Source organism: Hemicordylus capensis, chromosome 2 (genome assembly GCF_027244095.1).
Source record: "Hemicordylus capensis ecotype Gifberg chromosome 2, rHemCap1.1.pri, whole genome shotgun sequence".
Taxonomy (NCBI): Eukaryota; Metazoa; Chordata; class Lepidosauria; order Squamata; family Cordylidae; genus Hemicordylus; species Hemicordylus capensis.
In genome coordinates, this window is record NC_069658.1 from 313,990,183 (window position 1) to 314,003,717 (window position 13,535).

Below are 13,535 nucleotides of genomic sequence, written 5' to 3' on the forward strand. Positions count from 1 at the left end.
ATAACTAGCATACTCCCAAGTACAATCCCATTTCCCTTTTGCATTCCTGGAAAAAGATCAGGATTTGGTAACACACAACACAATATTTGTTGTGTTGTGTGACCACTCATTTTTATTTCTATTTTTTAAAAGATTTAACCATTGCGATATTTAAATAAATACAGTAGTTCAAACATTACCTTGAACTTAGTAGGGATATGCAGGACGTTCTGAACTCGGAACAGAATGCCCTTCCAATAAAGGGCCTGTTTCGAGCTCAGAACAGAACAACCCCGTTCCAAGTTGGAGCGTTCTGAGTGCCATTTTGGCGGGCTGTTTTCCCTATTCTGACTGGTTTGGGCACTGGCTTCCAATTTGGCTTGCAATCTCCTTGCTTCTTGTCAAGTTGATTTGTATGATAATAAGCCAACCAAGAAGGAAGGAGATTGCAAGCCAATTGCAGGCCAGTGCCAAAACCAGTCAGAACGGGAAAAACAGCCTGCCAAAATGGCACTTGGAACACTCAAAACTTTGGAACAACTGGCTCGCCCAGTTGTTCTGATGGAATGTGCCAGGCATTTACATTCTGTTCCAAGCTCAGAATGGAATACAAATACTGTTCTGTGCACATCCCTAGAACTTAGTAAAAACTTTGCTCAGATGCATGCTTTTGATTCCAGATTGTTCCCACATTCAAATGTTGGCGATAGTGGTGTCCCTGCACTACCTCCCTTGACAACCCGAAGAAATCGAGAGTCTGTGTCTCGGATACCTGTTAAGTAAGTTGTACTTCAAACTTTTTGTAAGTAATCCTACAACAGTGGCCTAGATTAGAGAAGTAAAAGCTACACAGTGTTAATTCTGGGCAAAACTCTCACCTTTTTGCACAAATGATATGGTAGGAAACAGTTCCCTGGGCAAGCACAAATGAAATCATTACTTTCCTGAGCCAGAAAGTAAGGGAAGGGATTGGATTACACGAGGTGAGGAAGGAGCATTTAAGTCCAAAGCTTGGACCTGACTTCTAGACTGTGATATAGCTGTTGTATTCAAACCACCACACATTTTGAGAGTATTTGGCCAGCGAATTCATTAAATGGCCACTTGCCTTTATAGTATAGCAGTGTGAATGATTATAGGGAAGATTTAGATGTCTGCTTTTGAGCTAGATATAGTTATGCAGAAAATTTGAAAAGTGTGTGCTATACTCATGTCAGGCTCAACTAATGTAGGATAGATTTGCAAATGCCTACAGCTGAATTCTTATAAGTCGTAAGAGCACGTTATGAGTCAAAATTGAAAAGGAGTTCTCTCTCGAGGTCAGTATAGAACAAACAAAATCCTTTCCCAGATTCCTCAGTAGTGATGCATGGCAACTTTTTCATATTCTTTGAAGAGATTTCGTTGCAGATTTCCTGTTCTTGTAATATTCCAGTTTTCCTACTAGCAGTGAATAGGAGGAGACTAGACTGTTTACTGTATGATAATTAACTCTAAATGGATTAATTCCCAGATAACAATATCACAGTAATAAAAATAGGCTAGCATTGGATTAATAGAAGTAAATGTCGAGATACTGCTGGTCCTTCAGGCTGTGTGCTCTGAGTATTACCCAAGTACTTCTACATGTGCCACCTTGAGCACAAGAAAGGTAGTTTATTGGTTAGTTTAATAAATAAATCTTAACTTAAAGTACTGAGGCTTTTAGCAGTAGACAAGTTATTAGATGTTCAGATCTGCACCTGACATGATAATTCTACTGTGACTTAAGGATGTGGCTTTATTTCTTACAGTAGTTTCAGATGTCACTCGACCAACATAATCATTTAATATTGGAGAAGAGTTACCTTTATTTAAAAATGGATATCTTTTATAATTAAAGAAAAAGACTTTGTGTTGCCAGGTCATTGCTGTTAGCTGTTCTCTGTGTAGCACAATGAGATTTTCACATTCTTCTCCTTAGCAAATGCTCACAGTAAGCAACTTAGCCTCAAGTTTTAAAATTAATTTTAAATGTAACCTACTTGAATGAAGTCATTCCCTAGTTGGGATATTGATGTATTAAGAAAAGATTACAATAATGCTGAAAACAATGTAAACTGTTTATGTAGCAGTCGTGTTTGAGTTTGTTAATGTAAGGAGTGTAAAATGAAACATTAAAGTAGCTTAATTATTAACCTAATACTGGCTTATCTACTAGAGACTGAAATAATGTTTCAAAAGTGTAACAATAATTGGCAATTTCCTGATAAAGAAGCAGAAATGAACAGGAATCTTTGTCTTTGCACCCTCTAGCTCTCAGCACAGATACTCTACACCTCATGCCTTCACATTCAGCACATCAGCTCCTTCTCCTGAGGGCTCCCTTTCTCAAAGACAGAGATCAACGTCAACCCCAAATGTCCATATTGTCAGCACTACCATGCCTGTGGACACCCGGATAATTGAGGTAATAATCTTTATATCTGGGCATATGCCTAGGATTTTTGTCTTCTAGCTGCATATCTGGTCTAATAACTCTTCTCTTACAAGTGTAATGTGTGCCCAACCTAATGGCATCTCATGTTGTCCATTGTTGTCATCTCTGCTAACCTTAGTAGGGTTTTGGCAGAAATGGATCTGTGCAGAGTTGAATGAATTATGTGTTTGTTTGCTTTTTGAATGAGACCACTTCTGTGCTACAGTTGTTAATAACTCTTTGAACAGGACCAGAGAGCCATCCTCATGTTTACCTGTAAGGGACTAATATCTAATGCAACATTCCTTTGTATAGAGTGTACAATTGTGCGTAGTTGCTTTTTTTAGCTGACGTTGCTGCTTTCCTGCCATTGCAGAGACTGCATTGCACTATATTTAGGTGAACAATGTTAACCTTTGAAGCTGCTATTGATATTGGGAGCTTTGCTTAGGTTCTGGTTAAAGTCAGACTTTAATTATTAGGATGTTAAGGGTTGCAAGGAGTTGTTAAGTCTTGCATAATTTCATCAGAGATAATTAGGCTTGCAGATAGATAGATGGATTTATTAAAGGTAAGGTGGTTATTTTTCCAGGAATTTTTAGAGAGTAGCTCTACTTTCCCAGGAGTTCTTCATCTATCTAACTGACCTTCTTCTGGGTGCCAAAAAGCCCGTTGCAGCTGAACCTTTACAGTCAGATGGACACTTACGACATCAGGGCACTGTAACCCATGACTTCACAGTTGCACTATGATAGTGCAGAAATTGGTTTGGGACATAGAATTCAGCATGTTTCTCCTTTTTTAAGGGTTGCATATATGGGCTTGAAAGTCAGAACAACATGGTGGACTGAGGACGATCGCTAGTACACATGGAAAAGACTTCAGTGCTCTCTTAGCTCTTCCTGTTGACAAAAAAAGAAATTGTGCAAAATTAGCCAAAATGCTAAACAACCTTATTTCTATAGTTAATGTTTTCTTGGCAGAAGTTAACCTTGTTGCAATATTCTGATTTTGATGTGTATTAAGCACGAAATTAGACTGTCTCGTCCATAAAGTCAAGACTGATAAGAATCATGATCCCTGTAGAATAGTCAATAGCATCTGGCTATATATCCTGTTCCCTCAAGTTTTGGTTTCCTGGATCTTCTGATACGATGCATATTTTGGCCTCTCAAGCACCCTATGGACATGGCTGTCTTTGGGGTTCATTCAGGGCATTGTATTCTGTGACCTTTTCTCTAACCAGGCTGGAAAATCTTCCCTGGAATTATAAACCTGAATTTGGGGAAAGAGGAATAGAAAGAATTGTTTTCATTGATGCTCAGGCTTGTGAGTGCTTTTAGAGTTCTGGTCAGCTTTCACCCCAGAATAGTGAGCCAACATTGCTTACTGTCTTTGGTTCTGCATCGGGTATCACCAGATGTTTTGCCTTTCTGGATCCCTCAAAGATCTTGAAGGATTCTTTTCTTATGAGTCTGTATTAGATGAAAGCAAGATTTGAAAGAATTTGAATTATCTCCAGACTCATAGGGGAGAGAAGAAATCATTTAGAAAATTTTTCTTGGAGGGTGTTTCTTGGCTGGTGGTTTTTGTTCAGTAGAAACGTCTGCCTGCCTAACCTTAAGTGCGGTTACTGAACATTCTTGCATCACTTCTTAAACTCCAGTTCTAGATAAAATAACATGCACATAGCTAATGTGTTAACTCATTTTTCTTTCAAGTTGTCTTCTGTATGTCTTTCATTTTAGCAGCTGGAAACTCTTTTTTTATTACTCCCTCTGTTCTTTTCTTATTTCTCATTGCTTTGAACTAGAATAACAGCCTGAATGCTTCTCCCAGGTCCTGGTGCAGACGATTCTGTTTAAGGGGAAGAGTAGGTATTGTCTGGATGCCTTTGCTTTCTTGCAGTTAACAGGATTGCAAAAACAGTTAGTCGAACAGCGTGAGTTAACACAACTGTAGCTTTAACAGTTGCATTTAGAAATATCAGTGTGGCATGTTTGTTTGGTTCCAATACTAAAACTAGAGTTGATGAATTGATATTATCAGAGCAGCAGCTATATATTTAATTATTCAAAAGTATAGGCAGAAATGTTGCTACATAGACTGTGTCCTCTGTTATTGGTGAATTATAGTGTGTGATTGCCAGGAAACCATAGAGAAACCCAGAATCACAGTTGAGTTTTGAATAAAGTAAGACTTGAGTCAACAACAGCTTGTAATTACAGAAGAGAGCTCAAAAGCAATGCTGCAAAACCTTTGTCCAGTGGAACTTAGTACTTTTTGTTTAAGTTGGTAAATTCTGAAATCAGTAATTTTTTTAAAATGTGGAGTTTGGATTATGTATCGATATAATATTAATTTGGCTTACTGTTAAGCAATGGTAGGCAATCTGTATTTTATTGGCTACATGTAGGCCATAGCACATGTAGAAATTGCTCCAAAGTCCAGATTTATCTTTGTTGGCAGGGTTCAAAAGGTGTCGAACACCCCACATGCAGCACTTTCCTAGCCCTCTCCCTTTATTCTTGAAGGTTAGAGGACCTTCTGGAGCAGGGTTTTGTGGTGCATTGAGAAGCAAAATTGCCACAACATCAGTACAAAGATTCAGCCTGGAAGTATTGAAGCGGAATGATTTGCACCTTCCCTCTGGCCCTGTGTAGAGACAGGAACTCCTAACATGTATCTCTGTGCACAGCGGTCCTCTGTATAGTGCCAGGGAGGGCCATCAAGTGATCTGCAGATGCAGAAAGTCCCAGTGATGGCACACACATCACTCTGGCTTTCCTTTTGAGTGCTTTCTGCATAGAGCTGTAGAGAGGACAGCTGTGTGGGGCAGGAAGCACTGGCCTCCATGTGGGCCAGGAACAAGGTGCAAATGGTTGTGTTGTGAGGCCAAGTCCTTCCACAGGCCTAATGGCATGCATCCCACCCCCACTCATGCAGAAGCAGCTGCTTGTATTCAGAGTATTTTGGATCTCTGAAACGGTTTCCAATTGTCCTCTTCTAAATAAATCCCTTCTGAACGATAGATGATGGAATGTATAATTTTCACATTGCTATACTTTTAGGGTTTTGTCCTGTGTTGGATCCTGCCATATGTGTTTCCTAGCTTTGATTTGAACCCACATTAATTTTGTCTTATTGATCACACTTATACCCCACTTCTTCCTCAGAGCAGCTTACATGTAGTTTCAAACAGTTTTCAGGGCTATTTAGTTTCATCGGAAGTGCTGCATTGTGTGCCGTTAGGCCATTCTCTGGGCCTCGTTTGACCTTGGTTTTTGCTTTGTGAAGTAACTGGGCACGTGGCTTTCTGTCAGTTGTCTAAATTGTTCTTTGGATCATATTTAACAGCTGTGGAACGGAACAAAAATGTCTTTGGTCAGAACTGTGCATGTTTGTACAGGAGAGCATGTGTGGCATGAAGTGAGAGGAGAAACCAGCTCAGTTGCAGCAGTGGTATAGTGGGTACTAGGCAAGTTTCCACTGATCTAAAATATTTACAGATCCAATTCCTTGTTAAGTTTAAACAGAGTAATCTATGTAAATCAAAATATGCTTGCTACATAAGATGTGTGTTCCTCACAGATGGATTTCAAACTTTAATACTCTCACAAGTGCAGAAGCTAATGGTGCCCTTGTATGGTAATGTAACAATACTCTTATTAGAAACTGCAAGAATTAATTTGGACAAGCTCATGTAGAAAACTTTTTAAATGATACATACAGTATTTCCTGCCAATAAACATTACTTCTTGTCAAACAATATTTAAAATGGCCAATATTTTCCTATCAAAAATGCTGTCTAGAATCAAAGCTACTGAGTCAGTTTCTCATTACTGGGATTTTTTCAGGGCCCATTCTGTTTGCCACAGAAATTATGCTGAAATATTGATTGTTCGTCTTTTTCTGTTTCAGGATGCCATTCGCTGTCATAGTGAATCTGGTGAGTGTTTCATTAGTTAATAACTGGGATACTCTGAGGGCCACTTGACACATCACAAAAATGTCTGTGCAGAAGGAATTAGTCAGCAACCTGAGTGTAAATAATCATGCATTTGCAGCAAAACAAACACAGTTCAGTCCTCGCATAACCATGAAGATTTCATGCCAGTTCCTATAATGAATTGCTTCTTGAGAAGATGTTTTATAATACTACTAAACTTCTTTCCTTTTTAAAAATATGTGAAGCATCACCCTCAGCTATATCCGGAAGTCCCAACAATACAAGTCCAACAGGATGGTCTCAGCCTAAAACACCAGTTCCAGCCCAAAGAGAGAGAGCTGCAGGGTCTAATGCACAAGAAAAAAAAATTGTAGGTATCGATATGTATTGTCCAGTTATATTTGGGGTGGCGGAGGGTGGGTGGGCTTCAAATATCAATTTTAAAAGTTTCTAACTAGATATGTGACTGTTCATTACTCTGAGGAGATTTCTGTGCTCTTCCATCCATTGGATAGCATCTCTGCTCGCAGATGGACTTCTTATGGCAATTTCCCCCCATAAAATTGCACTACTGCTAGCAGAAGAGAAATTGGCTAAATGCATGTTGTGCAAGGAATTGCCTGTTTGCATGTATACAGGTGGCCTTTATTTGTGGTCCCAGGACCCACGATTTCATGTATCTGCAGTTGGGTCATAGGGAATCGGTTTCTTCTGTGGTTTTAAAAATAGTCAAAATTCACCTATCCACGGTTTCTGGGTGGCTGGAAATGACTTCTGATGTCATTTCTGGCCACCATTTTGTGGCTCCCTCCCCCCACCAAAATTTTCCCAAGAATTTTTGAAAACATTCACAAAAATTTGGATTATTTGTGGGTGGGGGGGGCGGCTTTCTGGAGGCCTGGAGATCAAGGTACTATGCATTATTCCCTTTATTTCTGATTTTTGTGGGCCTTTTTAAAGCTCAAGGAACCTAAATCCCCAATTGCCATTGACTCAAGGTTTCATTATTCACATTTTCCATATCCGTGCCTATAGGTGAGAATGGAACCCCCGCAAATAATGAGGGCTACCTGTTCAGTTTTGTGCAAGAGGTTATACAACAATTGCACCATGAGCCAGTGCAAGAACTAGTCTGAAGCAACACTTGTGTAAGAGCAATCCGAATGCTGCCCTTGTCTTGTACTGTTGCCCTAGCTAAACTGTGTTAATTGCAACCTGGCACCCCAGTCCTTACATGAGACTCTTCAGTCAATAGAAAGTCTTTTCCCCGCCTCCTGATGACATGCTGATATAACACCCTATGCTAAGCATTTGTCTGTTGCAGCGGGCTGTTAAGATGGAGATGATAAAGAATATCTTGAGAATGTTCTCTGAAAGGGAAATCTGACCACCATTAAGGATGCATACGTTCTTTTGGATGCACCATTAAGGATGCAAAAGAACTACAGCCTGGATTATTTTCTAGCTCTGTGACAGACTTCTGAACATGAACAATTATACACATGATAGCTTAATCGTTGTTTTTCATATTCATTTTTCCTATTAACATGTTAAGTCTATATGTATTGCACAGTCAGATCCAGATTGTGTATTTCTAAATAACATGAATCATGTGTGATGCAAGCTTTAATCTGAACCCTTAAAACTTGGTTTCCAGACCATTTCATCTGTACTTGCTTTTCAGAGACCTCGTGGACAGAGAGATTCAAGTTATTATTGGGAAATAGAAGCAAGTGAAGTCATGCTATCTACCAGAGTTGGGTCAGGCTCTTTTGGGACTGTTTACAAGGGCAAGTGGCATGGTAAGTTTTGAGCATTTCTAGTTCTACATAAATGCTCCAAAAATCAATATTATAATTGTTTCATCTAGTGAAAAATAAGTTTTGACTCTTGTCTGCATATGTCGTATTTCTGATTCACAAATATGTGCAAAAAGTTGACTTTTTGATGAATGATACAGTATAGGATTTAAGGTTGCCTGACAGGAATAAAAGTATCAGAAACAAGACCATCAGAGTTCAATAAAGTGGGCTACATTTTGAATTAATTGTAAATTTGGTAGATGTTGGTCTCCTAAGATGCAGCAATAGCTTCGTGCCCAACAGCTACTCTATATGGTACTTCCCCCTACTAATTTCTAAAGATGAGAGATAGGAGGAGAGAGGGCTAGATGTATAGACAAATATTTATATACCGCTTTTCAACAAAAAGTCCCCAAAGTAGGGATGTGCACAGAACCGCGGAGATGTGGTCTGGTGCCGGCGAGGGTCTGCCTTGAAGTGGGGGGTGGGAATTGCACTTACCCCTCCCGCCGCTGTTCCCCCGCTGGCACTCCGTTTTTGTGAACAGTTTTTCGGGTGGCAGCGTTCCTCCCTGCCGCCCCTGCCCCTGTTATTGTCCAGAAATACTGGAAGTAACGATTGCATGTGTGCCTGCTGCACACATCACATGCTGCGTGTGCATGTAGCGTGCAACGTGTGTGGTGAGTGCACAGCGGCAAGTGCAACGTGTGTGGTGAGTGCGCAGCGGCAAGTGCAACGTGTGTGGTGAGTGCGCAGCGGCAAACACACACACAATCGTTACTTCTGGTGGTGTCAGACTTACCACTGGTCCCCTGTGAGCCAAGACATTGTAGCTCTCTTCTTACTCCCAGCCCTCCTGCTGAAGATTTCTCATTCATTGTGTAATATCTATTTTATTTTCACCCATTTACGTGCAGTTATGAGATTAAGTTATCCATTAATCTTCATTCCTTTGTTTGCTGGATTATAAATTTGTCATAATCTATCACCGATATGTATTGTACTTAGGGATGTGTAAAATATTTCAGCATCAAAATGTTACGACTCAAAACAAAACACCCTCTAAATAAAGGGCCTGTTTTGAGCTCGTGGCCAATAATGCCTCGTTTTGAAAGAAATGTTTCAACATTTGTTGAAATGTTTCAACATTTCAAGCGCCATTTTGGCGGCCTGTTTTTCCCTTGCTGATTTGTTTTGTGGAACTGGATTATGATTGGCTTGTGATCTCCTTGCTGTTTGGTTATGCACTCAAAGAGCTAGGACCATAGGCATTCACTATGTTGGGTGAGATGCCAGCCTGGGATAAAGGATACCTTCTTAGCAGACACACACCTCTCTCCCTCAGGGATGTCATAGGGATGACAGCTTATTACCATACAAATCCAGAGTTATCCTCGGCCCTTTGGCTGGGGGAAGTGAGGGGGGAACAGAGAGGCATGCCCTCTCTCTTGCTGTTACTCCCCTGCAACTGGTACTCGGAGGCATCCTGCCTTGAGGCTGAAGGTGGCCTATAGTCCTCCAACTAGTAGCCCTTGATAGACCTCTCCTCCAGGAAGTTATCTAAACCCCTCTTAAAGCCATCCAGGTTGTTGGCTGTCTCCACATCTTGTGGCAGGGAATTCCACAAGTTGATTATGCATGGTGTGAAAAAGTACTTCTGTTTGTTTGTCCTAGAATTCCTGGCAATCAATTTGATGGGATGACCCCTGTTTCCAGTGTTATGTGAGAGGGAGAAGATTTTCTCTCTATCCACTTTCTCCACACCATGCCTGATTTTATAGACTTCTATCAAATCTCCCCGCAGTTGTCTTTTTTCTAAACTAAAAAGCACCAGGTGTTGTAGCCTTGCCTCATAAGGAAGGTGTTCTATGCCCCTGATCATCTTGGTTGCCCTCTTCTGCACCTTTTCCAGTTCTACAATGTCCTTTTTTAGATGTGGTGACCAGAATTGTACTCAGTACGCCAGCTGTGGCTGCACTTGGGTGCAGAACTTGGGTACCTGCCTTCCTTGGGTTGTGGTTTGTTTTGTTTGTGAGATAGTGTTGTGGCGAGAAGTGGACAGTGGCAGCTGTGTCACAAATATGTGATATTTTTTGGTGATTGCTCTGATGAGCTCCATGTCTGGCTTTGAGACTAGCTCTGCAATTGGCATTGCAAGGTGTACTCAGTCAAAATCTGATAGCATATGGCTGTGCTTGCTGCTGTCCTGCTGTGGCAGCTGTTGCAATACTAGGAATGTAACTAGTCATAATTACTTGTGAGAGAGCAACTTGTGCCAATGACATTACTGCAATGCAGGCACTGTGGCTGGCAGTGGATTCTTGGTCAGTGATTCTTTTTTGGCCATTTTTGGACTATGTTTAAAACGTGTGTTCTGCATACTGCGTGGCAGGAGGCAATGGTAACCCCCTCCTGTATTCTACCAAAAACAACCACAAGGCTCTGTAGTTGCCAGGAGTCGACACAGACTCGATTACCTTTTCGGCATTGTTCTGCTAGCTAAAATCCCTGCTTCTGCAAGGCCAGATGCTTCTGAATGATTTACTTGATCTAAACACTAGGTCTGACATTGTGGAAGGGGTTGGTTTCATCTACCCTGACTCAAGAGCACAAAATTATGCAGTACCTTGGGCTATTTTTCAGTCATGATCATCTTTCAAGGTCAATTGAGCTTGCAAGGAAAAGCAAAACTGAGGTTTCCAAATGGAAATGGTGTGTTCTCTCCTATCCCAACTGACTTAACATGTGGATGGGATAGAAACCATCCCACCATAAGGACACTATTCATTTTGGGGTGGTTTTCTACCTTATGTCATATTTTTATTAATAACATAAAATATCATAACTGGTGAGGGGCCATACTTGTGGATATATTGTGTACCAAAGTGCAGGTAAGAGTATGACCTCAAGGGCATAGCTGGGAGTGCAGTGATTTGCTTGTTTATGCACATTTTTGCAGCCGGGGGTAGGCCTATCCCACAATTCTGGATGAGGGTTAAACAGGCCCTTATGCTATATTGCAAATTGTCTTGTAACATTCCTTCTGTTTCTGTATTACATGGTGAAAGCTGCACTTTTTTCAAGGTCTTCTTGGCTAGTTGGATTAGTTGAGCAGATCTTTGAATGCTGGCCTGTGTTGAGAACAGTGTCAGTCCATTAAATGTTTCTAAAACCAATGTTGTATAAACAGTGTACACACCTTCATTTCTTGCTTAGTCTTATGGTTCATTGACTCAAGAACTGTAAACCATTAGTCAGCAAAAAAGTAGTGCTTTCCTTTTCCTAATTTTATGAGGAATATGTGTTTTTCAAACCAGAAGTTGTATGGGCCTGTAGTGATGTACAAAACATCTTTGATTTTTATTAAAATATTTTGAGGTCACTTTTCTACATGCATATTCAAAGGGGCATGCAAATTAAAAACAATTTATAGAAATACAGTAAAACAGATTAAATCTATCATAAATAACATCACAAAAAGAATTGACCGGCAGCAAAATCCTTGTTTCAAAAGGAAAAGTTTTTCACTGGATGGCGAATGACCACCACAGTAGAGCCTGTTGAACCTCTGGGGCAGGGAATTCCACAATCTGGGTGCTACCACTGAGTTTTTGTCCTAGTCACTGCAAAACATGTGTCTAACGCAGGAAGGACCCAGAGCAAAGGCACCTACAAGATCTTGGTGTTTGGGCAGATTCATATGAAGCTGCTCTGTACTGAGTCAGGCCATTGTCCACTAGTTTAGTATCACTTTGCTTTGACCGATAGTGGCTTTCCAAGCCTCTGGCTTAGGTCCTGCTATTTAAGATCTTCTTTGAATGAAGATGCCAGGGATCAGTGGCAGAGCGAGAATGCCGGTGGCCCCTGTTTTTGAAAGGCTTCAGCCAGCACAGGGTTCCCAGCCTGGCCAGGAACACACCTCTCTGTTTTTTGCAAGCAGGGAGAGGTGCTCCCAGCTGTGCTGCAAACGCAACGCCAGCCAGAGTTTACTTGCAAATGCGGCACGCAGCCCCATTTGCTATGTGGCCACACCCCCTGCATCTGAAGTCAGGTGCAGGGGGCGTGGCTGGGGCACAAGGCACAGCCCCTGAGCGTGGTAGCCAGGGTTCTTTAAACCTCCACCCCGCACAGTGGTGGCTCCACCCCTGCCAGAGATTGAGCATTGTGTAGCTTCTGCATGCCAAATATTTGGCCCTTAGGAACATAAGAAGCTGCCTTCTAATAAGTCAACTCAGTATTGTGTATCCAGACTGGCAGCAGCTCCTCTGAGATTACAGGTAGGAGTCTCTTTTGGCCTTATCTTGGAGGTGCCTGGGAGGGAACTTGAAACCTTCTGCATGCAAGTATGCTGATACTCTTCCCAGAGTGACCCCATCACCTAAGGGGAATATCTTATAGTGCTCACACATGTAGGCTCTCATTCAAATACAATCCAGGGTGGACCCTGCTTAGCAAAGAGGACAATGCATGCTTGCTACCGCAAGAACAGCTCTCCTCCCCAGCATATAATTTGGAAACAGATTTCAGTGCTGTGTATGAGTGTATTGAAGGTGTGTTTCATTGTTTGATAATGCTTGCATTATTGATTTTTTGCAGGAGATGTAGCAGTAAAGATATTAAAGGTTGTAGATCCAACTCCTGAACAATTTCAGGCCTTCAGAAATGAAGTGGCTGTGCTAAGGTAAGCCAACACTGTGGCTTTAAATACTCGCCGAGTCATTTATTAAAATGGCTAAACTTAAATTTTTAATAAAATGACTGCAGTGACTGCACAGGCTGATTGTATTGGGGAGAACTCTCTTTATGTGATGTCATAAAGACAGTTAGTAAACCCAAACAGAATTGGAAGAATGAGGCTGTCTTGCCATATTTGGTATGTCAGGTCTGTGGTGCTTAGCTTATGTTCTTTCCTGTAATTAAAGAAATACATTTCAGTGTCACTACTCTTAGCCTATCTTAATTTTTTCCTAATCATTATTAGAGTATTAGAAAGGAGTATTTCTAAAGATATGCAACACAAAATATCAACTATTATTATATAAATGACTTTATTTTGGGTCTTGGCATTCTTGACAATCTCCTAGTAGAGACTGTATAATATTTTACTTTGTAATAGTAAATAGTAAAGTAGTAATATTTTACTACTTTGTTGTACTAGGAAAACGCGGCATGTTAATATTTTGCTGTTCATGGGCTACATGACTAAAGATAATTTGGCTATTGTCACACAATGGTGTGAAGGAAGCAGTCTGTATAAACACCTTCATGTCCAGGAAACCAAGTTTCAGATGTTGCAGCGTATTGATATTGCAAGACAGACGGCACAAGGAATGGAGTAAGTATGTTC

At 40.8% G+C, this 13,535-nt stretch overlaps 1 protein-coding gene across 11 annotated transcripts in view; it reads left to right on the forward strand.

Annotated features, from left to right (window-relative positions):
* The window catches only part of RAF1 (Raf-1 proto-oncogene, serine/threonine kinase), a 70,762-nt gene that overhangs the window by 45,010 nt on the left and 12,217 nt on the right, over positions 1 to 13,535 (forward strand). For 8 of the 11 annotated variants that reach the window (XM_053300250.1, XM_053300249.1, XM_053300257.1 and 5 more), the window contains 8 exons: positions 660 to 758; positions 2,275 to 2,428; positions 4,251 to 4,310; positions 6,359 to 6,386; positions 6,632 to 6,756; positions 8,071 to 8,188; positions 12,785 to 12,869; positions 13,347 to 13,523. In XM_053300250.1, coding sequence (XP_053156225.1) covers positions 660 to 758; positions 2,275 to 2,428; positions 4,251 to 4,310; positions 6,359 to 6,386; positions 6,632 to 6,756; positions 8,071 to 8,188; positions 12,785 to 12,869; positions 13,347 to 13,523 — 846 coding nt within the window. The remainder of the gene's footprint in view (positions 1 to 659; positions 759 to 2,274; positions 2,429 to 4,250; positions 4,311 to 6,358; positions 6,387 to 6,631; positions 6,757 to 8,070; positions 8,189 to 12,784; positions 12,870 to 13,346; positions 13,524 to 13,535) is intronic. The other 3 variants (XM_053300256.1, XM_053300258.1, XM_053300260.1) reach the window with 1 other exon arrangement.